The sequence below is a fragment of the Crocodylus porosus genome, unplaced genomic scaffold, assembly GCF_001723895.1.
Source record: "Crocodylus porosus isolate Cpor-Errol unplaced genomic scaffold, CroPor_comp1, whole genome shotgun sequence".
Taxonomy (NCBI): Eukaryota; Metazoa; Chordata; order Crocodylia; family Crocodylidae; genus Crocodylus; species Crocodylus porosus.
In genome coordinates, this window is record NW_017728921.1 from 3,794,413 (window position 1) to 3,819,358 (window position 24,946).

Genomic DNA, 24,946 nt, shown 5'->3' on the forward strand with positions numbered 1-24,946 from the left:
TTCTTTACTGTCCGAGCCCCCAAGGTCTGGAACAGTCTGCCAGCGGAGGTGGTTCAAGCACCTACACTGAACACCTTCAAGAGCAAATTGGATGCTTATCTTGCTGGGATCCTATGACCCCAGCTGACTTCCTGCCCTTTGGGCACAATGCTAGACTCTATGATCTTCCAGGGTCCCTTCAGCCCTAATGTCTATGAAATCTATGAAATCATGAAGGGCCTTAACTCTATTAATTGTACTTTGGAAAGCTGTGCTATATGTTTCAAGTAACCACCCTTCAGACTTGCTTGAACCTGTTTGAAGGAACTGGAAAATTGGAAAGATGCCTCGTGTTAGGTTACTCTTCCCACATTAGATGGACATTCTGAAAGGCTCTTGCATTACCGTTGCTATTTCCACATATTTTCTTGGAACATACAGCAGTGTCTGGTGCTGCTTTTTGTGCGTCCAGAACTGCCATGTACCACAGCGCTTGGGTTTGATTTTGTGTGAAGAATGAAAGCTTAAGTCCCTTTGAATTCATAAAGAGGTCACGCTTATGCTTCCCTGTGTTTTGAGCAGATTAAAAAAGTTATTTAGGTGTCTGTTTACTTATAGGTTTAAGTACAGTAATTAAATTCAAACATTAGCAGCTGTAACACCCATTTCAAGGGTGTGTTAAAATTGAAGTGTGTTAAAAGATAATCATGTTGGGCTTAATTAAGTCTTTGCAATAATATAAGAACTGGTTCAAGTGTTACATAATCTCCAAAGAAGAGAGCATTTAGAGCAGAGTCCCTTGAGCAAAAGGGCAGAGTGAAAGTGTTGGGATGAGTGCTGGCTAGTAAAGGACTGAAATGGGAAGGTGCTTCGTGCTTTGAAAGGTCTAGCAGCACTGGTACCATTTTACACATCTCATTTATTGATATCTCTATTCTCAATGGAGAGCAGACTGTCTAGATACTTTTTTTCTTTCTTGGCACTTTTTTATCTCTTTTTCCTCTGGATCTGTGGGAGCTAGCCTTTTTGGCACATGTGCCACACATTAGTTCTGTGTCCTCCTTGAGGGCCACTTCAAGTCCCTTCCCCTGCCTGATTTGCTGCTCTGCTTTCTGCTCTGTCTGTCTCTGTGCTGCATGTCCCCTCCCTGGCATGCACACAGCTGCCTGTGCCATTTGTGGCACACGTGATAGAGCTTGGCCACCCTGATGATGGCTGTCCTGGGTTTTTATCCTTTCCTGGAATGGCAGGGTCTCTTCTGTGCCACAGCTGTATGATGATATAGCAAAGTCACCAATCTCTCAGTCTCCCAACCATTCATAACCTCTTCATAACGTGTAATCATCACCAACTCTAATTAAACAGCCCTGTGGCAGTTCCATTGAGACATTTATCTTGTATGGCAATGACTTTAATCTCACTAAAACTAGAAAATGCACAAATTCTATGCAGACCTCACATTTCCATGTCTTGTTTATATAGTCTTTTCCTTGCAGCATTTCATTTAAAGAAAAAAAATGTTTCTCTGTCATAGGTGTGTGTGTGTTCAATATTATAGTATTTGATACTATCAAACAGATCAACCTCTCTGTCCCATAATGGCCAGACTCAATCTAGAGGTATAAACACCCTGTACAATTTTTATTAAAATGGAAATGGGAATCAAACTGGATTCTAAACTTATCTTTACTTTAGCACCAGTGGGATTCTCATTCACAGCTAGGCCACTTGGTAGGTGGGACTACAGACACACATTCAGACTAGGTACCCCTCAAGGGTAAAGACCCTTGAGGGGTGCCTAGTTCAGCCCTCTGCACAAATCTCCTGATCTCCAGTTCCTAAGTCATCCTAGGCTGATGCTGATCCAGCTTCTGCTGAAGACCTCCAGTGAAGGGGACTGCATAGCTTGCTCCATTGTCTTGCTGCACTCGCAATTAGGAAGCCCTTCTGATATTTAACCTACATCTACTCTGCTGCAGCTAAAACCCATTGCTTCATGTTCTGCTCTTTGCTTCGGATTAAAACAACCCTTGTGCATCACTTGCAGGAAGTGAATGTGTGATCCTGAATTACCTATATACTTACATGACAGCGTTTCACACTTATGTTTGGGATACAGATGGGGAGCAAACATGGCTTGAGACAGCAGTAGAATAAAGGGCACAGCTTGAGACTCTCCTGGCCCGGCTCCATTCTAGAAATATTTCCTGCTACCCTGCAGCATTGAGAATCTCCCGTGTCTTGATATAATTAAAGATTGTATTTTTTAAATATTACCTGTCTCTTCCAGACTTATGAAAGCTGCAAAGTGAACCTGTTAGATATTATTACTTGCAAGAAATTTGTGTATCTTACTTTTTAATGTTGAAGTAACTCAGGAGTAATTATTTTTAATTAAGATTAATGGAAATGTGGGGGGAATAATTGCACCAAATAGTAGGAATAATTGCAATGAATTAAAGAAGCCAGAGAAAGAAAAGGTTTAGGTTTTAATCTTCCTAGTTTGTTTCTTAACTAGTTTTGGTCTAATCATGTAGTAGAGCTGACTTCTGATTCTGCTTTGCTGCTACTTGTGGTATAATATAAGCCTGCTGCTTGAGTTGGCATTGGTTATGTACTTAAAAATCAAAATCCAGTTATAAGATTCAGCATAGAATTAACCTTTGCTAGGTGTACCCATTTCAGAAGTTTGTATCGCATTCCCAAAAAAGGGGATGGTGTCTGAATCCTTATTCCCTCTGTGTGTATGTTAGCTCTAATATTTCAAAATAATTGATTCTGACTGGCTGTCAAGCCCACTGTGACTTGTCAAGAGCAAGAGAGAGATGTCAGGGGGAAGAGATCTGTAAATAACATCAGTTTCTTAGCTCATCCTTCAGCAGACAGTGGTGTATAGGAACACTCTTCAAACACAGTTTAAAACTGCCTTAATGGGATTTGGCTATCTGATTTTTCTAGGAAGCTTTGAAAATCCTCATCAGTTTGATTAAGTTAATGTTCTCAACTTCATTAGACACAAGGTCCCCTTTAGAAAATGCCCACTCTTAGCTTTTACACATTTTTTGACTTTTGAAACATAATAGAGGATTTCTTTTGCAGCATAGAACTAAAAAAAGCACAACAGGTCGGAATGGTTTTGACACTGTGGTTTCCCTTTTGATATCTCTGGGTTTATCTTGTAAATCATGTGTAGGCATTTTTTTATATCTAACTACTAATAATGCATGACACCCTGCAGCACTGTTAAAAGGATCTTGCAGCACCCTGCTTGAGAATTAGGTTGCCATCTGTTGCCAGTTTGAGCATTCGAAGGGTGGTAACCTTCAAAACTTTGGAGTGGGGCTTTGATGCATGCTTGTTCTCTTTGAGATTTTGGCTGCAGTGAATGCTTCATTTTAATGTTGATTGTAAAGGGGAAAGGTTATCTCTTCTCCAGCTTGGGCTGGTTATGACTGCCGAGATGTTGGCATCCTGAGATGAAGGTGGTATTGTTGACTGCAGCACTCAACATAAGCTGCAGAATGCAAAGAAGAAGTTATTTCCCATTGAACCTCCTCTGGGCCAAGCGTTGCATGTTATTAGGACTCTTGCAAAGGACCTCGCAGTTTGTTTTATTATATTACAAAGCTGAAAGCAAAGGTTGTGGGGAAGCTGTTGGCTGACATGGTCAACTAGAGAGTGAAGGGTGGGTCCTTTTGCCAGATATGAATGAAGAAAATGCATTTGCCTCTGCTTACAAAGTTGATTTGTCTAACTTGACCTAGGGCATAGGAAAAATTCTGTTGAGGTTTTTATAGATTTCAGGTGGCCAATAGTCAAATTTAATATCTTACTACAACTGCTGGTTAGTATTACTGAAAGGGGGTCTTCTGCCTTAATGCGAGAAGCATGGAAAATGTCCCTTGAGAAGGGAAAACAATCAATCTGGTTATTTTTGCTTATGTTTAATGATAATTTCTTGAGCTTTAACTATTGCTTTCCAGAGGCTTCTGTTTTTATTGTCAGTGTCTAATTTAAAAAGTGTTAATTTTTAACACTTGTGTTCACTTCTTTCAGAAGAGCAAGAGAAAAGGGCATGAGTACACAAACATTAAATATTCTTTATCGGACCAGACAAGTGGGGATCAGAGTCCTCTTCCACCATGTACTCCAACCCCGACCTGTCCAGAGTAAGTAGCAAGCTCTGTCCATGGCATGGGAGTTTAGATAGATCCTATGAAAGAGCCTTGCTCTCAGCCCCCCTTCCCTTGTAAGAGTTTCCTTATAATTGTAGCACAGAAAAAAATATCCCTAATAAACTGTTGCTTTCCTGTTCTGATTGTTTCTTTTCTGCTTTTTTCTGCACATTTTTGTTTCAGTCCTGTGCTGGGTCTTTTTTTTTAATTGGTATAGACATATGGGAAGATTAGCTTGTGCTCAGAAGCATCCCTGATAAACTGCTTTTTCACATCTGTTCATGCAACACATTGTACTGGGCTCCCAACATCTATTCAACCAGAGCAACTCTAGTAACTGTGCTTTAGCATCCCTTTACAGTTGTTGAGTTTAGGAAATGAAAAATTCTTTATCCCACTCAAACGATCTGCCTTGCATTTTTCTAGTATGTGAATGTAGAGGAATGGTGGGTAGAATGAATGCAGCTACCTAGATTAAAATTTAGCCACTATATACAATAACTGTGTAGTGGAAGGAGGGTGGGAGAATTGTTAGGGCTTATGAGCACAAGTTGCAAACCCCTCTGGTTCTGAGAAGGACCTTCAGAGAGGTGGAGGCAAGTCAGTTAACAGTGAAACTGTTTCCTTCTATGTACTGGTATTTCCTTTTAAGTTCTTCAGCAACTAAAACTGTTGCCAGACTGCAATGCTGCATTATGGTCGTCTTGCTTCTCTTTACATGGGGCCATGTTTTATGCTGACTTACTTTGTACAACTTAGCATTAAAGTGGGCACATGACTATACAGGTCAAACTTCAGTGGTTTCCAAGAGATGTGACCTGGCACAGAATTGCTTCCGCTGACCTGGGCAATTCCTGTGTCCTGTACTCAAGGCCATACTTTTTAGGCAAATTAATAGCCAAGTATTGAATTGGCCTGTAATACTGTGAAACTCGGCCTGTATCACTTTATTTCTATCAAATATTTGACTTTTATGTTTTTCTGTGTTACTACATTTCTTTCTCTAGAATGAGAGAAGATAGTGCTAGAGTATATGAAAATGTGGGGTTGATGCAACAGCAGAAAAGCTTCAGATGAGAAGCTGTACAGAAAGTTCCATGCAAAGGAAGGTAGGTGCATTAGAAACGGAAGATATACGTTAACCTGGCTCTGCTTTATTTGGGTATGGCATGTTTTCTGCAGTCAGAATCATGCTGTGCATATCTAAGAATCTCTGTGTTGGGTGGGCAGTTCAGTGTTCGGCATTGTTTCTACACCAAAGATATTTATTAGCTGAGAAAGGTAATGTTTTGGACTCAGCTGAGTCCAGTTCTATTACTAGTGCAGCTGCGATGGTATCTGCTCTGTGTACAAAACTAGAAAACTGCCAGGGCTTTTCACTGCCTCAGGCTTTTTAAAAAAAGTGATTTTTTTAATCCTTTCAGTGTCTAAGTAGTAGTATGTGCAGCTTTTGGATTGAAAAGATTGTGACCAAGAAAAGCAATTTTAAAACACATGTATGGTCAGAAGTGACTCTTAGTTGTAACTGTTGGGGCATGGACAAATATATTTTTTAGCTGCTTTAAGAGAAGCAGGAGCTCTTGCTGAAAATGGGCATCGGCTGATAGGCTGTAACCTAACGTCAGTATGATCCTGTAGCAGTGCAAGTTAGCTAAATTGCCTTAACTTGGACTTCAAATACAACGGAGTTAAAGTTGGAAAATTTGCTGGCTGCAGAATCATGCAGTCATGACTTGCATCTTAGCAGCTTATTATATTGGTATCCTTTTAAAATGGTTATGTCCTTTGCTAGCGTATATATGCTCCCAGTTGGCTCAGTCTTGCAACCGTTGATACCAGTAGGAAAGGTCACTGACTTATGGATGCTAATCAGAACCTGTATGGTTTAATCCTGCACGCTTTCATTTGCAGTAATCTCATTGCCTTTACTGGGAAGATGTGTTACTGAGGGTGCTGTACATATCTGAATCCTCTCACCTTGCCCATCTGACCAAATGTGTTTACATAACTGTCATCATTCCTGAACCGATCTAGTTATAGAGTGCAATGTGAAGACTACCTTGCCTCTGACCAGACACTTACTGCAGGCAAGAATCCAACTTTCCAAATTCTGGGAAGCGTCTGTAACACCACTCATGTTATACATTGCTTGAGATTATTTTGGAATTGCAGTTCAAGTCTGTTTATTTTGGAAGCTCATAAGAAAACATCCAGGGCGCTCTATCACTATTCGTAATTGGAGCCCCTTTCTAGAAAGTGTCTTCCCCTTACAAACTGCTTAAATGGCAACTTTTTAAGCATACAGGGTTAGTGCATGTACATGATGGGAAACATCTGGGCAACTCTGTGGCATGCAGACACTGATTATGACAACTAGGCTGCTGGCCTCTCTCCCTAGCCCGCAGTGTGCTGACACTGTGCCCAATGTCTGAGGTTTTTATATGAATTTTATTTGATTTAAAATATGCTGACTATTAGATTTCTGGTATTGCTTAAATTTGTCTAAACTACCTTACAAAGATCAAACATAATCTATTTTGATTGTTCCATGTTCAAGCCACCTGAAATGCCAGAAAGCTGTTTTGTTAGGGATAGAAAAATCCAGCATTCCCATGTAAAGTTCTTCATTCCTACTTTTGCATGTATGTTTCTGAAGGTCTCTTTTTTTTTTTTTCCTCCCTTCCCAGAAACAAATATGGCTTTTTAAAAAAAAAAAAAAAGGTCAAGAAAGAGATGGAAGAAGCTTCACATGAAGAGTGAACTCTGAAGGCTTGGTACCTTTTTATTTATGTTTTTAACCCTTAAGCAAAACTTAAGACCATTTAAAGATCATTATATTCTTTCTCGCCAATACCTGATTTACAAAATTGCTCATTTTTTTTTAAATAAAAAGGAAAGCCTCTCTGTAATGTAGGAGGATATTTTGTAGAAACAATTTTTGAAGCCAGCAAGCTATCAGACTGTCATTCACTTTTTTAATAGCATTTTTTTTTTGTTTCAAAATTTGGTTATTAGCATTTTCGGTTTATCTGAGCAGTTGTGGGAATTTTTTTGGGTGGGGAGCAATGACTTGAGCAAGTCTGTTACATTAATGCAAAATAGTAAAGGGAACAATACTTGATTGTTTTGAAGACAGTGGATCACCCACATTAATAGAAACAGCTACATGATAAAATTAGTCCTGATGCATTTCAAACTTGGTCTGAGTTTCAGTGGTGAGCAGTAACTCTTTGATATGAAGGTGCTTTTTGTGATAACTGTTGGCGTTGATTACTTCTCAGCTGACTTGCTGGACGGGCTATTTTTGAGTAACGACAAAAAGTAGCCTTTGCATCACAGTAAAATAAAGATGACCTTTACCGAAGACACCGATACACTGTTGTTTTTGAGACACAGTGGCCTACCAGGTATAAGGCTGTCTATGTTAATTTGTCAGCATTCATCTGTTTAAGCAAGAGATCAAGCCTGTGGAGTTGAGACGTTTTTTATCAAGCTGCACAATGACACCTTGACAGTGTGTTAAAACAGTGAAACTGGTGATAACCACTGTGCAGCCTGTTACTACAGGATAAGTCAACCCTCCCCCTTTTAAAAAAATACATGGCGGTAGGACTTCTGGTTTTCAGGAAGGCCTTGCACTAACATACGTGGTTAATCTAGAGCTTCTTAAGGAAAGAAGTGTGTGGAAGTTAGCTATTGCCTTAGTTGAAACGGGCAGCGCAGGCGACAATGCCAAGAAGCTTGTGGTCTACACCATTAGGCCAGAGTTTCACTAACCTTCTACCTAAAGTGCCTTTCAAAGCCACCTCCAATTTGTTGCCCCCATTAAATTAAAGACAGTAAGTATATCTCAAAACCCTTTGATTGTTGTTAGTGAAACAAAATAGTCTTAGAGAGGTTCCTGCAGGGAGAGATGTTAGGCTGTCATAGTTACCAAGATTTCTTAAGTTCCAATAGAAAGGGCTTGTAAATGCTTCTTGTTAAAGAAGCTTTCCCTGTCCCATGCTCTGGACCTGGCACTGAAGCCTTTAGCAACTGTGTGCACACATTGATGGCAGGATCAGGCCCTGGGACTAGGTTCTCCTGGTGTCTTAGCAATAGCTGTCCCCTCGTTACTTGGGGGTGTTGTGTGATTTTTTTTGGCTCTGCCATAAGCTGGTATGGAGGAGCCAGTCCCATTTTCACCTGGTGCATGGTGAAATGGGTAGATAGTGGTACAACAGCTATGTTACGGTGCTGTAATGTGCAGGAAGGATTCAGGGCTGATGAAGTAATGTTGTTGGACCTATTAGTGAAATGATGCTAAAGCCTAGAATGTAATTAGTGCAGCGTTGTCAAAGGTGTCAGGTCTATGGTGAGGTGGGAGATTGTATTACCTTTCCCTCTGAGTGCTTTGCAAAAATCAAATACTTAACATTTTTTGTTTGAACTGAATGAAGATGCATCTTGATAGTATTAAGCTGAACTTTCTGTTGTTTTGCCTCTTGTACTCTGTCTTTTGATCTTGAAACTCTGGTCACCAGCATACAGTAATACGTGTCTTAATGTTACAGTCCAGCCATAACATTTAAAATTCCCATGGCTTGATGAAAGAGTAGTCAGTTTTTTCTCTCCTTGTAGTCATTTGTTCATAAATGGGATATTTGTTTTAAATTTATTTATTTATTTTTTTGGGCAATAGTTAATGGGTTAAGGTGAAAGTGTTGTGTGGTGATGTTGAGTAGAACAGTTTAATGAAGCTTTGTCTGTTTAACATTTGCGTGGCATTATACGGTGCTACACCTCAAGACACAGACAGGATTCAGTTTAGAGGAGAGTAGTGCACATGTTGAGACGTAGAGCTACTTTGTACCAGAAAGAAATTCAGAGCAATGTACTGTACTTGGAGTGAAAAGAGTATCTGGTCCTTGAGGCATAATTTATATGACGGGTCTTAAGATTGGCTTGGGTAGGTTACAGCCAGGATGGCAATGTACCGAGCAGGAAGCTGTCCATGATAAGACATGGGTTCAGCTGCTTAGCACTTGCCATTTGAAGAATTTCATCTTGAAACTGAGGAAGTCTCATCTCTTCTAGACATGTGTGTTTAATCTTGAGGAGCACACGATGGAGGAATGTCGCCTTAATGGTAGAAAGGCCTCCAAAAGACTTTGTGAGCAGAAAAGCTCATTTTCTTCACCAGAGTGTTAGGCCCTGCTGAAAACCAAAGGGGGAAACTTTGCAAGTTAAAACCTTGCTGCCTTTTAAATCTAGTTAACAGAGGGGTCATTTTTAGTGTGTCTTTCAGAATTATTTTAAACTCTGGTTGAGTTTGATTCCAAATAAAGCAAGGGCGACACACAACCTTTGGTACAGGGGGTGGGAAGCAGATATGTGGTTTAGTTTTTGTGTATGGTCTTTTTTAGTGGGGTTTTGAAAAACTAACTGAACATCACTCGACAAGTTGTTGCTGTACCAGTGGAATGGGAAAGGGATGCAGTTCTGAAGTGTTCGATTGTAAAAGACTTTATACCACAAGGGAAATTTTAAACCAGCTCCAAGGCACAATATTTTAAGCCAGCATGAATCTGCTGCAGACTTCATTTACTAAATAGCATACACTTTGATTTCAGGTAACAATTATTAGGCCTCATTGATTCTTCTGTTAATCTTGACCAAACTTTTTTTTCCCCCTCTCCTGAGGTATGTGTTCAAAAAAAATATAATTAACTTCAATAGCTATATCTTAGTTATAAACCCGTTTCCCTTTCATTGTAGGACTGGGGGAAATCAAACAGTTGGTACTAGGACATTTTTTCGTAACATCATTATTACAGGTTAATTTTTTAATTTTTTTCCATTTTAAATAGTGAACCATAATTATTAATTTTAAGCCTGTTTATTTATGACACTATTGTGATTGATTGTTTTATTACCGTACTAAAGGCTAATGAAAAAGGATCCTTAGGCGGACTAGACCTTACTTTTTGTTTTCCTGCAATGTATGAAGTATTGTACCAGAGTATTAAATGAAATGTAATATTTTATTGCAAATCTCTATCCTTTAAAAGGAATACATTTAGGATGTCATCAATTTGATGTGAATCATGTAAATGTTGATAATGCGCTGTTTATTCTACATTTAGTGTTTCAAAGGACTCACTCACTGCCTTTTTGCCCACATACATTCTGTAGACCATCTACAATTGTCAAAATGTGACATTAAAATAGTAGATCATGTATAGAAATGTTGGTGGTTTGTTCATTGTTTTTTTTTCTGCTGGTATTTATGGGTGTTAAGTCAGCTGCTTTGCTAGCTGCGCTGTGATTTTTATTGCTGAAAAGCTATATTATCGGAGTAAAAGCATATTTGTAAACATCAGAACTAAAAAAAAAAATTAGGAATAAAAATCATTTTCTTAAGATGGCTTTTTGTCAGTTCCTTCTACTTTTTTCTTCAGTGATTGCATAACAAAAATATATACTCTGGATCAGGAAGTGCTTCTGGTTGCAGTTCAGTTCATTCACCCCAAATGATGTAGCCCTGCCTTGAATATGTGCTTAATTGAGACTTGCCCACAGTGTTCACTGCTCACTGGCAATTACATAGCACCGTAGCAAACCCCTCTTGGTCTGTCTCACAACAACTTGGCCAATTAAGTCCCTGAGGCCTCTGGTGTACACTGCTGGGCTCCTAAAGTTGGCTCTGAAATTTTTTTCCCCACTTCCCACCACTTCCAGATACTTGACTTAATGTGGATCTATGTAAATTTGTTGCTTTGGGAGCTTGAAATAATGCAGCAACAATCCAGAAAGATATGATGGGCAGTGGCTTTCTCTTGAGCTGAATTTTGAAAGTATTACTGAACACCCCCCACAACCTTTTCTTTTTTAAAGGGAGAAAGGAGTGATAAAGTATTGTATGGTAGAGTGCAGTAGCTCCACTCCTGCCTTCACATGTCACAGTTAACTGCATCTCCTCCTGGTGAGGCCTGGGTACTGGGGAAGGCTGTTGCTATCATTTATTTCCCTTGCTCCATCCTTCAGGCTGCTTTTCTGTTTCTCATAGAGGTGTCTGCTGTACAGCTTGTGTCTTCAGGGCTCTGATGTACCCTGAGATCCTTTTACACCAGCACCTCATATAGAGTCAAGTGAAGGCTGGTGCTTTTGGGAGTGGTGGGGAGGGGGCACCTGTGCTTCGTCCTAGGCTCCCTTCTGTCACTTCAAATCCCCAACTCTACTTCAAATGCCGTTGAAATCCTTAGCTTTTAAAGCAGGATATTTCTAAGATTTACCCATAACTTTAGAATGGAGCAGAGGTTCCTCCAGCCCTGCTTCTCCCAAGGATCAGCACAATCACTGGCTAATCTTGGGTCTGCCAGCTCTTGCAGCATCCTTCTGTTTAAAAAAATAAATGAATGGGAATAAAACTCTTACCAGGCATCTTATTGGCTCTCAATAAGCAGCCAGCCTGTAATACTAAAGGTACTGTACTGTAACATGCAGTAGTTTAATTAATGGTGCATTGACACTGAGTTCTACCCCCTCTGCAGATCCTGCTAGCAGTGCTGAGCTGTAGGCACACACATGAGCTGACCTGCGTGCTGTCAGAAGCAGATGCTGTGTGTTTCAACACAGACAACGTGAGGAGATGCCAGTTGAGCACAGAGCAAATATCAGCTGAGTCGGTAGTAAAACAAGCTTAATCTCAAAGCAATGGCAAGGCATAAAGATAATCTGCTGAAATGCTGGGAAGGAAGTAAATCTCCACTGTTAGAGCCTTTGTGGATTTGAATACAAGCTGAATTTAAACGAGGACAGTAACTACATAGAGCATCTTGGTTTTAAGGCCATAATCCTGCAGGGTAAGACTGTATGGATGTGAATAGCAAGAGTGCGTTGAGGTAGGATCCATTTGTGTGTATTACGTGAGAAATGGATTTATAACATACCACTTAGAGGCTGGGGATTTTTAGATCTTTATTTTGGAGATTCAGGTAAATGAGGAAGGAAGAAGGTTCCTTCTGACCCAGGTACAGAGCTGAGTCTTAAGCAGATACAGTGATGGCAACTCTCTTCCAATTCCTCTTGCCTTTTCCAGTTCTTACCTATGTTAGAGTAGTGCACAAACTCGTCTCATTTTATAAATATCCCTGTGCTCAACCTGTTCTGGATTCAAACCAAGTTCCTTCAATGGGCTCCACCCTCTGCTATTCTGTTGCTGAGAATATTGCTTATCCCACTACCCCAAACACATGCATGTTCCTGTTACTGTGACATCACCAATCACTGCAGTTCATTAGCATTTCATCATCCCTGCAAGGATGCTAGTTGCCGTGTCTCCCCTACTCTGTCCTGTAGTACATTGCAGGGTTTATTTTCCCCTCTGTCTTGGTGTAGATTGTGAGAGAGGAGCTGGAGAGGAAGAGTGTGTGGACCTTTTATGGACAAAGGGTGAATGCAGGAACCTGGGTTTGGCCTGGGACATGTCTCTTTCAGTCCTAAGTTTCTCTTCACTGTATGTGTATCACATTGGACCCCTGTCCCAGAAGCCTACTGACAGCACGTGAACACATGCACATACGCCTTCTCTGCAAATATCTGATTAAAAGTTTGCTTCATGAAACTTAGAAGAAAATCCCAAACTTCTCCCATGGTTACACACAGGGCCAGTTCCTATTTTGCTGTTTAGAGCTGTGTCCAGACGAGTGCAGCTGTGTGGTACGTGGCAAACCCACGCAAAAAAAGTCAAGTGGTGTATGGGGGGGGCAGCGCGTGCCACTCAAAAACAGAGCCTGGCTGGCCAGAGCCATGTTCCGGCTGCTGGCCAGGCACTGAATGGCAGGATCTCTACTGCTGCTGCAACCCCAGGAGGCCCCCAGGATTCCAGGTAAGGCTGCTGGGGCCGGCCCAGTGCTTGCCCTGGCCTCCTCTACCCCACTTGGGGTAATCTGCCACACACCAGAGGGTGCATGGCACAGGGATTCCCCAGGGACAACTAGCGGTGGCTCAAGGTATCTTGCTGCTAGTTGTCCCTGGGGAACCAAATGTCTACACTCGTGTGGATGTGGCCTACACGTCTAAATGGCACTTATTAACGTGGCAGAATTCCACCCTGCTAGAGTCCCTGAAAAGCCATTGCTACATCTACTTTTTTATAACATGCCTTTATTTAAGCCTAAAGATTAGGTCATGAAAAACCCAGCAAAGACTCGCTTGGCTTTTGTGCAAGTGGTTTATCAAGGACTCCAGCAGGGTGGAGTAGAATTGCAATTAAATGCCTGTTAGGTGGAATAGATCTGGCCCAAAATGTTCAGACACTGTGGTGTTGCCTGAGATACACAAATCCCAGAATGAATGATTATTTATAGGTGGTATCAATGACTTCCGTACGGACCCTGGAGGCAGCTAGGCTGTCCTATTTTTGGCAAAAACTGTACAGTGTGTTAAGTTAGTACTCACCATAAAGTACTTTGAAAGATGGATTTCAATAGTACAGATAAATGCATAAAGAAATGCCAAAGGACCGAGTAATTTTGTGTGTAACAAATGAACACTTGAAAGTGTTATTGGATTTTGTACAGGTAAGAAACTAACGTTGTCCTTCACCTGGCTTCCCTGCTGTTAAAATCAAACAACTTGTCAAATGTGCGTCTTGCTGAGCACAGCTGGTGCAAGTCAGAAGGCTCCTGTTTTGTCATCCACATGATTATTTTCATTTAGAGTCCTTGTAGGATATGTCCAACAGCCTTTTAAACATACACACATGCCTACTCTTGTTTGTAAATGCTTTCAGGCACTTTGCAGTGGTTGTGTGTTGTTTGTCTGCAGTTTTTTCTGCCTTGACATGAGGGAAGAGCATTGAATATGTGTAAACCACTCCAGGTTGTGATGGTGGTAGAAGGAGCTCCCAGAAGAAGAATCATAGCCTGACAGTGTTCCAGACATCTCCAGCATGCTCCCATGTGCACATGGGGTAAAATTCATAAGAAACAGTTCATAGCTGTCAGTTTGCTTGTGACGGGAAAAGAATGTGGCTCTGCTGATGATTGTCTTCAAGCTATCCAGACTTGATGCATGGCGCCTTTCCAAGGTACCATCTCTCTCAGCCCCATGTATGCCCACCTTGAAAGCAGAGGCAGAGCTTCAGGGTTTTATTGTAATATATCTTCATTGCTATCCTTGTTGGTGTCATAGTGCATTGGCTGGGTCAAAGTTGGGCCTGTATGCTGCTGGAGATGAGATTTAAATCCCATTCCATCTTGCCTTACACATAAGAACTATGTTTTCTGTCTCTCTTTAAAGTTGTTTTCCCAGGGAAGGGACCCCAGCCCTTACCTGTCTGTGAAAGCACCACGTAAAAATGATTGTCAAAGGGGGCAATGAGGTCCTGAACAAGAGAGAAGGAGAGGGGGTAGGACGTGACGTTTCTCAAACTGCCTGATCTCTTGCTTTCCCTTTTTCCTGTAAGGAGATACTGATAGGAAAAGGGTTAAATATTCTTAAAATGATGAAATGATCACATCCTTGCTGCTGTACTTTTGATGGTAAGTATGCAAAGTAGGACTCTGCGCTGGCTACCTCAGATTTATGGCTTGACTTGTGTTTAGTTGTCTGATGCATCTGGTTTAAGCACACTGCGTGAGCATAGCACATCTTGCCTTGGCATTGGAATGGTGAATCTTTTCTTCCTTCCTCTTGTAGATCAAAATATGATAGAAAATGCAAGCTTCAGCTCCTTGTTGTTTTGTTCCCTTGTTCTAATAACAAGCTGGGATAAGGAAAGAATAGTGTCCCTAATAAGATTTTAATAGGCCATATGTCTTATGATTGAGCACACTCTACTTGGTATTTTAGGTAAAGCTTTGAAAGAGTAAAATCTACAGCTTTGACATATTACTGGAATTACCTCTTCTTTTCTGTGTAGTTCAGTACTCCTGACAATAGCCTGTTGTTTGTGTGTACTGGGGATTGTCTGTGCGTATGTTCTCAAGCTGAAAACTTCTGGTACGAAATCTTGGATCTTTGTGCCTCTGGCTGGACATGGGGCTCCAAGCTCTGCATTACTAGCAGATCAAACTGACCGTGTAATACATAAGTTGTCAAGCATTCAGGGTAAATCATTCCCCGGGGCTCCTGCTGTCCTTCCCAGCGTTGTGTGCGGTCCCTGCTAGAAGCTTTGATGTGGTGGTGAATGGGCATAGCAACCCCCTTTAGACTTTGCCATGAGAAAAAAAAGCCACTGTTCTGAAATACTGCCTGATCCCAAAGTTGACGGAAATGCATCTTACAAGGAAGCACTTCCAGCCGTTCAGGAGAGGACACAATGGATTCATTTTTGAAGCAGAAATCTTCAGGTGCCGTTGGTCCCCGGGGATCACGTTAAAACCTCTACATTTCTGAGAATCACCGTGTGCCATACAGTGTTGTCTGTCTTTTGGAAACTCCTGAAAAATTTAGGACAGGTCTCCTCCACAATAAAGTTTGCAAAGGTAAGAGGTGGTGGTTTGTTCCAACATCTTTTTGTCAATGTTTCCCCCACCATGCCGGGCAGTTGAACAATTATTTACCTGCTTGTTGTTTTCCAGTCTAGAAGTATCTGCATTTAGGTAGACAAGGTTCTTTGGGTATTCTTTGAATCTTCTTTGAAGCATTTTCCCAACTATTTGAGGTGGTCTAATAAAATATATCAGATTTACCCAAAGAATCTTGTCTGCTTTTGTCCTTCAACCAACACGGCTACAACCTACACCCCTGCATCTAGGTAGTACAGATGCATGTAGTTGGGAGGTGGCAAGTGAGAGAAGAAACTTGGGATAAAAGATTGTATAGAAAATTAGGAAAAACTGAAATGGAAGAGAACATGACAACGGACCTTCATCTCTTCCCTCCTCTCTACTAAGGAGCAGCAAATTGCCAAAGTCGAGCAGGTTTCTGAACATCTACAATCCCTGGTTCTGAAGGACAGTTGATTGAGTACACCCCGTGCTGAAATACCTTTTGGTCATGTTCTCTCCCATGCAAGAACTACTGCAGACTTGCAAACCAGGGTAGAGGGGGGAATGTGGACATTTGACTATGGACATTGCAGGTCATCGTTCCTTATTGGGTGAGGCATCTCCAAGTGGAGCCAAAATTGCATGGTTGCTTACAATATAGGATTCTTCTGCAGTCCACACTGTGGCCCTGATGGCAGTTGGACATTTGTTGAGCTCTGTCATTGTGAATGATGCATTTGCTGTGTGTCAGGGCAGTAATTCACACCCACCAAGCAGACAGGGAAGAAAGCCAGTCTTGGACAGCCATTGGATGCCCTCGTCTTAATATCAAACGCTGAATTTCTTCACTGGAACCCACTGAGTCTCTGTAAAGGTCCCAATGAAGAAGATGGTTTTATGAATGAGTATGGAGCTGGCTGATATTGGGGATTAAACTGTTTGAATCCGTTAACTTGCAGACATTGCAGAGGACTCATTCTTTTGGATCTTTCTAAACTTTCAAAGAAATTCTGCTACCTTCGGACTTCATACCTCATGAAGTATGAAGGCTAGGGGAGGCATGAGTACTTATACTAGTACTACAGCAAAATGTGAAGGGTGATGCTGTCCGGGCATCTGGGGAAGTTGTGACCTGAAGGTTAAGGTAAAATGAATGCAACCATAATGGGACACACCTGTCCATCCAAAGCTTCCTCTGCCTCCTGCCTGTTGTCCCATCAAACACAGTGGTTTTCATATTGCAGGAGTCTAAGAGAGGATCCTATGGTGTGTGGGGGGCTGTCGACTCTGTGTGTAAAGTTTGGGCAACAAGGGGCTAATCTGTACATGGATTGCTTTATGAGGATGCATATTGCTATGAGGAAGTCTTGGAATGACGGGGTGGGGTGGTCTGCCTGAGTGTGGATCCATGTTAATTCCAGTATTGGCTGCACTTGTGGGTCTGGGCAGACCACTTCATCTCTGCCAGGTTTTCTGCATCAGTGCCATGGGAATATTGGTGACCTGTCCCTGGAGTTGGTGACTGAACAATAATCTTGGAGGAATGCTGAAAATGTTGGTGATATGTGGGCAGTGGAAATTGGGAATACCTCTGAGGGAGACGGGTTAAACAAGTGATGAAGAGGGCTGACGGGTGCTTGGAAAACAATGGAATCTGCTTGAAGAGCTTGCGTGCTGTTGAAGATGTTGACATGCCCGTTGACTCTAATGAGAGCAGGTCAGTAGTGATCTGAGCTATTTTTCAAGTAGTCTGAGCTATCTTTTCAGTAGTAATGAAAGGAGAGAAAAGTTATAGCAAGCAGCAAATGTAAATTCTACCACCAACCTGCACCAGCATCTACAGTGGTACAGCCCTGCCCCGTACACCACTGTCATTCTAGCTGTCTGGTGCTCATGACCAAGAATGTAGGGAAGAATCTGTCTCAGGTGACAACTATATTTCAGATGATGACCTGGAGGATGGCAATACCTTTTCCAATGTGCTGCCAGTATTTGGGCACCTGTAATGCTTAAGGTAAGTACTAGTCAAGGTAAGTACACCTGTAATGCTTCAGGTAAGTATGAATTGAGAGCTGCTCTGGATTAGTCATTATGCATGTCATCATTTTGATATCCGTCCATATTCAGAGTCCCTTGCGTTCCCAATATTAATCACTGAGGTTTGCTGTGACCTCAGTCATGGTAATTAATGGGTTTTCTGCACATCACAGTCAATTCGTGTTTATCATGCTTCATGAGATAATGATTATGGAGCACTTGCAATGCGTCAAAGTTGAATCTTGCTGTCTCTGCTGCCGTTCTGCCAACAGAGCTCCGAACATATTGGAGCTGCTTTAAAATGTCACGAGAGCTTTCACTTGCGGTGCAGAAGTGCCAGAAAGGCAGGGGTCACGGAAGGAAGTTTTCCTTAAGGTGCTTATGGTGCACAGTACAAATGCTCTCTCTCATCTATAGTTTGTAGACTATATCTCGTGTCAGTATTATCTGCTGTTTACACATAGATGCACAGAGGCTAAATATTAGTAAGCTGTTAAGAGTGACAGCTGCTTGAAATGTCTGTGCAAGCCAGGGTTTCAGAGAGATGTAGGAATCCACTCTGTATACTGTTTACCTTGGCTTCTGAATCAATGGTGTGGCTGGCAGTGGCAGAAGACATGCAAGAGATTTGTATAAAAAATCTCTAGGATGTGTGTTGTTTTTTTTCTGCAAGTGACTGCCTTGTACAGGTAGGTTGGTATTACGGGTAGTGTTAGGAAGGTGTGGAGAGGAGTTAGTTCGGCTGCCAGCGTAAGTGTAAAGCAGCAATGTTCAGTGCTGTCCTGGAGACTTCAGTGGCACATACAGGCTGTGATGTGACTGGGGATTTCTTGACAGTGGGCTAAATCTGGGCAGGTGCTGAGCTCTTGACCCCTTCATAGTGAATGGATATGGCACCTGCGGATGTCTGGCACAGAATCTGGAGAGGTCTGGTTCTCTGGACCATTTCCTAACTGGATGTTGAACTGGGATGAATCTTACCAAGTTGTTAAGGGTGTCCTGACACCATTAGAACGAGACCTCCCCTTTTGGAGACGAGGGCTGGCTTCTGGATTTAACCTTCACTCCAGGTCCAGACATCGCTGCATGGATCACACTTGCTTCCCATTTAGAAGGGTCTCCACAGCCACGAAACCTAGAAACATGCACTTTTTTCTACAGCTTGGATTCTGGAGAGGCTGAAACTGTCACCACTGCTAGCTAGGGTGGAGCTTTAGGGCTGCCTGCTCCTATACCCACCAGCTGCCTAGACTGAAAATCCCCAAGCCTAAGAGCTCTGCTAAACAGCCAGGTATGAGATCCACTCTGCTCTCACTTTCCACCCAGCTGTCCCTCACTGCAGCATATTGAGAAATCCCCTGGTGCTGCAGGCTGCAATTCCACAGCTGTGCATTCCTCAATTCCTGCCTTTCTGCATCTACCTCTCTATCTCTCCTGCTTATAAAGCCATGCACAGACTGAGACTAGACCCTTTCCTAGATGGGCGAACAAGGAACGCAGTGCATGCCAATCTGGTGCAGGTAGCAAGATGAGATGTTAATGGGGAAGGTTGGTTCATATGGCTCAGGTTCACTGAGGTTTACTCTTGCAGTAGATCTCAACTACCAGCGCTGGGCATGCCCTGAATGTCTTGTCCACAGAAATGCCCACATATTTGATTCCTGTGTAGTAGAAGCATGGTAACAGCCTCGTGTTCAGGGTGAGGCATGGAAAGTCAAAGCTCTTTCTAAATATTGAAGTAGACTTTCCTGATGTTTGAGCCAGAAAGCTGTGAAGCTCTCTTAACATGGAAGATGCTGCTGAGGAGGTTTGCTGAATAGCTCTGTGCTCTGAACCAGAGGTAGGTTATAGACAGTATTACGCAAAGCCAGAATGGGAGCTTAGATTTCAAGTACCTGCCTACAGCTATTTTTTCTTTCCTTTATGTCAACTGCCGCCTCCCAGGGCATCTGGCAAAGCTGCTTCTGAGTCTTCATGTCCAGTGGCTAGAGGAAACTGGTGGCAATAGCTTCCATCTGGCTTCATCTTGTAAAACACGCAGGACTTGTTATATAATAAATGCCTTTCTCTTATGGCATCATTTTTAATTGACCAAAAGAAGTCACTGAAGCATATGCTGTGGGCTACTGGAAGCAGAAACATGTTGGATGACATGAGTTTTATAGGTCAAGTATAGTGTAGAAGAACTGAGGAATCAGACTTGTGCAAAGCAGAGATTTCTTAAATGGAGCCGTGCCAGGGTATTTCCAGCCCTCACAAGGTAAGGCACATTTTCAGATGGTTTCTCTTTAGTCACCTCCACCAGTTTCACATGTCAGAGAGGTGCAATTTCACATCTTTGCTCCACCTGTTTTCACAACAGTGGCATTTTGCATCCTGCTGAAGACAGCGTTCACATTCCTTGGTACCGAATACCTGCTCCAGCTGTCCCATGCCAATCTCCTGTTCCCTGCATCGCCTTCATTTTTGTTATTTACATAATACCATGACTACTTTTGTCCTGGAATAAAGAGATTTGACTAAATATTATATGAAATTTCAAAGCAATCTCTCAGGATTCTTCCGTAAGGATCTGTCTGGCTTTTTGCTGCATAGCAATTTGTAATGGAACAAACTATTAGTGAATATGCTGAATTTCTATCCACTCTGGACCATTTTGTAGACATAGTTCTAGATAATATACTTTTCTGGACAATGTGATCCTGAAACATGACAGAATATATTGTAAGGGCCTGTTAAGAAGTGTTGCGTCGCAGTTCAGGGCTCTTACATTTCTGAATAATCTGCATGGGGGGGATTACACAGTTCATGGTATTCATTCCTCTCCTGGTTGGCACCTTCTGCAGTCTGGATTGTACTGCTTTAAAGAGATATCAGAGATGGTTACAAAGCTGCTCTCAAACACATTTTTTGCTTGATACCTGCTATTAATGGAGATTTGTCTGGCTCAAGGAAAAACAAACTAACCATCATTGTACAACACACATGAGCTGTTTATCTGTAATCATTCTTGAATGGTGTGTGACTTGCTATTCCCTTGCAGAACAGTGATTATACGGTGGCATTTAATGCTGAATTTCACTGGGATTTATTTTCCTTACAAAACCATGAAGTCATTTAGGGCAGTGGGAGGAGGATAATACAAACTGCATGAGTTGGGAACAGCTATCCATTTAATGGCAGCCCTGGCTGGGAGACTGGATGAGGGAAGTTTGGAGCTTGTGGCCTCTTGCAGTGTCACCATGGAGGAGGCGAGGGTCATCCTGGAGCTGGAATTCCCATGGGATTTCATGTCTCGTTTTCTTTAAACATAGTCTTGCTTCCTGCATGCTCTCTGAAGAGGCAAAAGGTTGTGAACACCAAGGGGAAGCCTTGTTCAAGCTTGCACAATGCTCTTAGTGCCCTGATGGTATGTGGGTGAGGAGTCTGGCTCCTTATTTGCATGCCTTGGCAGGATGCACCAGGATCTCCACCTCTCCTGGTAGATGACACTTGCTAGTGCATTTTACATGCCCAACAGGTCTTACATCCAGCCAGCCCAGAGCATCGGTGATGGTTCGAAGGCCAGACGCATGAAAAGCCTGCAGAATGCACCTGTGATCCTCGGTTTCAGCTCCATAATACCTTGGCATAGCTTTTCCTCTTACCAAGTCGCTGGTTGATATGTTTTGAATATTGAATTTATTGCAATGAGCAGGGAACGATATGTGGAGCCATCAGTGTAGGCAAGAGGTGACACTGCTTGCAGGGACTTAGTCCTCCCTGTAAAATCCCTAATGAAATGCCGCTTCCTTTGGTGGGAGCTGGAATGGAGCTGAGGCTGCATGTAACAGGGTCAGAGAAATGCCTCCCTGCAGATCATCTGCGTGTTTCACCAGCCTGGGTTATTCTGCTTCCTGAGAGCCCCATGGCGGGAGCCACCGTACCAAGCCGGAGCTGCTTACAGCGTGCGTTTTCCACGGCCGGGCAACAACGTGGCTTGTGCACTTGAGGTCTTGGTTGTGGCTGTCAGAAACCCTCTGTGCCACTGAGGACAGAGTGACTGTAAAGCCATGCTGAAGGGGACCTCGTGGTTATCCCAGCATGAGCCAGTGTAACTCTCATGTGGCCAGTCCATCCTGGCTCAGCGGGTACATCCGGGCTGCCTGGGGCTGGAGCTGGCACGCGATGAGCTCCATTGATTCCTGCCTGGCATAACAGCCTCTAGGGACTTGTCTGAGCTGGCAGAAACTAGAGACCTGTTACAAGGCCGTTAACTTGGTCCTTGAAGACGAGCACGGAGGTGCTCTCGGCCAGGCAGAATCCCTTCGTGGCTAAGTGAATTAAGTTTTTGGCTCTCCCATCCCGTGTTTCAGGCTTTAATGCCAGAGTGTAAATCAAATGTAGCAAATGTCAATACAGTCACGTAAGAAGATCTATAGCCATGCCCTGAATTGACAGGTTTTCACGACAATGAGTCTTTTGCAGTCCGGGCCTATTTCTTATGTGTTTTATGCAATATTTTGCCTTGGGGTATGCAGGCCCACCATAGATGGCCCGGGGCCCATATGTGTGTGTGTAAAATATACTATATATAATATGTGTGTGTGTGTGTGTGTGTGTGTGTATATGTATGTATATATATGTGTGTGTGTATATATATTATAGTGTGTGTGTATTTCCACTGCAGTTTTTATGCCTCCATGGGCTGGAAAGGTTGCTTTCAAATTCCCTTCCTATCATTCACGATAAATGATGTGTCAGTTCTAGGGTAAATAGGCAAGATGGGAAAAGTGCTGCCATGGTAACAGAGGGATTTCAGTGATTGGTATCCATGGCAATTGTTGCTAAATTCTGAGAGACTTTAAAAATGCTTTATTTGAAACATAATAACCATGCAGCTGCCTGGAATGTTGTGCCTGCTGGTGTGAGCGTGTTTGTACACATGCGCGCGCGCACACCCGCACATATACACAATGCACACCCACACGCGCGCGCACACGCACTCTCTCTCTCTTTCTTCTCGAATGAATGTTAATTGTGCATAAGAAATGAGGCCAAGTTATTTTAAGGGCACTCAGATGCTGCGTAATGCGGTTCTCTCCTGTTAGCAAGAGAATATTTAACCCTCGTTCTCAGATGTTGTGTCAACATACGAGGGAGCTGCGGCGTCATTCCCAGTAGCTCCTGCTCCGCTTCTCCCAGCCCCTGCGTCCGAGGTGGGCCTGGGAGGGGTCCCCTGGCAAGGGTCCGTTTGCTGCGGTCTGGCGGGGCCGCTTCAGCCAGGCCTGCTCTCATGCATCTTGCAAAGGTTGCCCTAAGTCGTCTGGATGCTCACCTTGACACTGGCTTCGGGGAGGACTGAACTAGATTTATTGTAAGCCAGCAGCCTGGCGGCTGGTCCTTCCCTGTTCTCGCTGATGTGTGTACCCTACAGGCTGTTGTGCCAGGCAGGGATCACCGGAGGGCATGGCGCCCCAGCCTCAGGCAGCCCTGATGTGTCCACTGATTAAGATAAGCCTCGGGTACTCTTCCCAGGCAGCTGTACAGAAACTGCACTACTCCCGAGGCACAGAGAGCTCCCAGCAAAGCGCCTGCTCGCAGCCTAAAATCCAAGTGGAATTCATTTGGCTTTGTATTGAGGGGGGGAAACCTGACCAAAGCCACAGCGTTTTGGCACCCAAAGCTTCTCCTCTGGGTTTGCAGTTTGACCTCTGAAGTTTTGCAGGACCTCGCTGCCTGTGGTTAGCCCATGCTGTGCAACGGAGGACGGACGGTCTCTGCAGGCTGCTGCCACTCATCTCTGTGATTTACTTGGACTTGTTGTCAACCTGTGCCTCGAGGCATCCAAGTGGAGTATATACATCATCTGATGAGTGACAGAATCAGCATCCGAGGACTGGGGTGAGAGTGGGGAGTAGGAGAGAGCCCGCATGTCCTTGCTGCTGTCTCTCTTCTCCATTCGTTACAAAGTACCTGTAAAACGTGCTGCTTATTTATTTTTTTCTGATGTGTTGTCTTGCTGCTTCTGCCACAGGAAACCCAGGAGAGGACAGCTCTCTTTCCCGGGGTGGCCAAGCCCTGCTGGAGAAAGGCACAACCCTTTTCCTGGAGCTTGCACGTGACACGGTGGTGGTGACACATGACACATGGGCACGTTCCAGCCGGCATGTATTAGGAGTGGCTTTTCAATGACCAGCATGCAGGACCTTGGACGCTGTTTGTGTGAGGTGCTGGGAACTGTCACTTGATTTATATTTCAGCGGGAGAGACTGGTCCCTCTCAGGACTCTGCACCCTTTTGAAATCGGGCCTTTTCATGCTTGATGTTTCAGGCGAGCTTCCCTGTTGAACATAAAGAAGCAAAGGGGTATTAATCACGAAGGGGAGCGAGGAATGGGCGTGCCCGTGAAGGAAGACGAGCTATAATAGAGGCACCAGAGACAGTTATGGGGGCCTGCCTTGCGCTGCTGTAAGGATGTGGCCTGGGGCGCAGTCGTCTGGAAGCAACCTAGTTGAGCCCTCGGTCCTCGGGACCTCCCTGAGCCATGTCAGCAGAACTGGGCCTTCTGCGCCCGGGGGCAGCCGTACGTTTGCTCCTTGAAACTTTTGCACAGCAAGTCCTGTGCTGGAGGGAGGGCTGCAACAGGCTTTGCGGTGCAGAAGGAGGCAGTGAGCTGTCGCGCCGTCTCCATGCTCTCAGAGCATCTGCTGCTGGTGGACACGCATGGTAGCTCTGGTTTGTCTTTTCCCTGGCCTGCCCCGTGGCGCTCGAGCTTAGTTAGGATTACGGTTGCCCGGAGCAGTACGCCGTGCTTTAGGCCTCCTGTTGTGGCCACCAATCTGTGGGCAGATGTTTCCCTCTGCCTAGAGCTAAGCCAGCTCCCCCAAGGTGCAGGAGCTCTGCTGGCAGCTGCATTGGCACCAGGCGCTTTGCTGGCAGGACAATTTGCCCCTTTCTCCAAGAGTCTTGCCTGGTTTGGCCTCCCTTCTCCCTCCCAGCTGTGATTACCTTGCCAAAGGCCAGCTCTTGTCTTGTTTGGAGGTCTGAATACCTTGCTCGTCCTTCCCATGGGGCGGGAGCAGCTGCTTCTCCTCTCAGTGCTTGGAGAAGGGGTATAACAGTTACTGCTTTGAAGCAGATCTTAGCTTTCATGTCTTGGGTGCATTTCACAGCTGCTGTGGGTGGCATTCTCCGGGTGGTCCCTGTCGATCCCTCAAGATAGGAATCTGGTGGATTTTAAGAGGTGCCTTGGCTTTGTGCTAGTTTTCTGCACATGGCTGAATTGTAAGATGCTGG

The 24,946-nt window shown here is 43.6% G+C and overlaps 1 protein-coding gene across 1 annotated transcript in view; it reads left to right on the forward strand.

Moving 5' to 3' along the window:
• Positions 1-10,556, forward strand: part of PTPN11 (protein tyrosine phosphatase, non-receptor type 11) — a 39,083-nt gene extending 28,527 nt beyond the window's left edge. The window contains exons 14-16 of the mRNA XM_019538815.1: positions 4,036-4,148; positions 5,162-5,263; positions 6,842-10,556. Of these exons, the coding sequence (XP_019394360.1) occupies positions 4,036-4,148; positions 5,162-5,231 (183 nt within the window). The 3' untranslated portion in view covers positions 5,232-5,263; positions 6,842-10,556. The remainder of the gene's footprint in view (positions 1-4,035; positions 4,149-5,161; positions 5,264-6,841) is intronic.
• Positions 10,557-24,946: the final 14,390 nt, after the last annotated feature.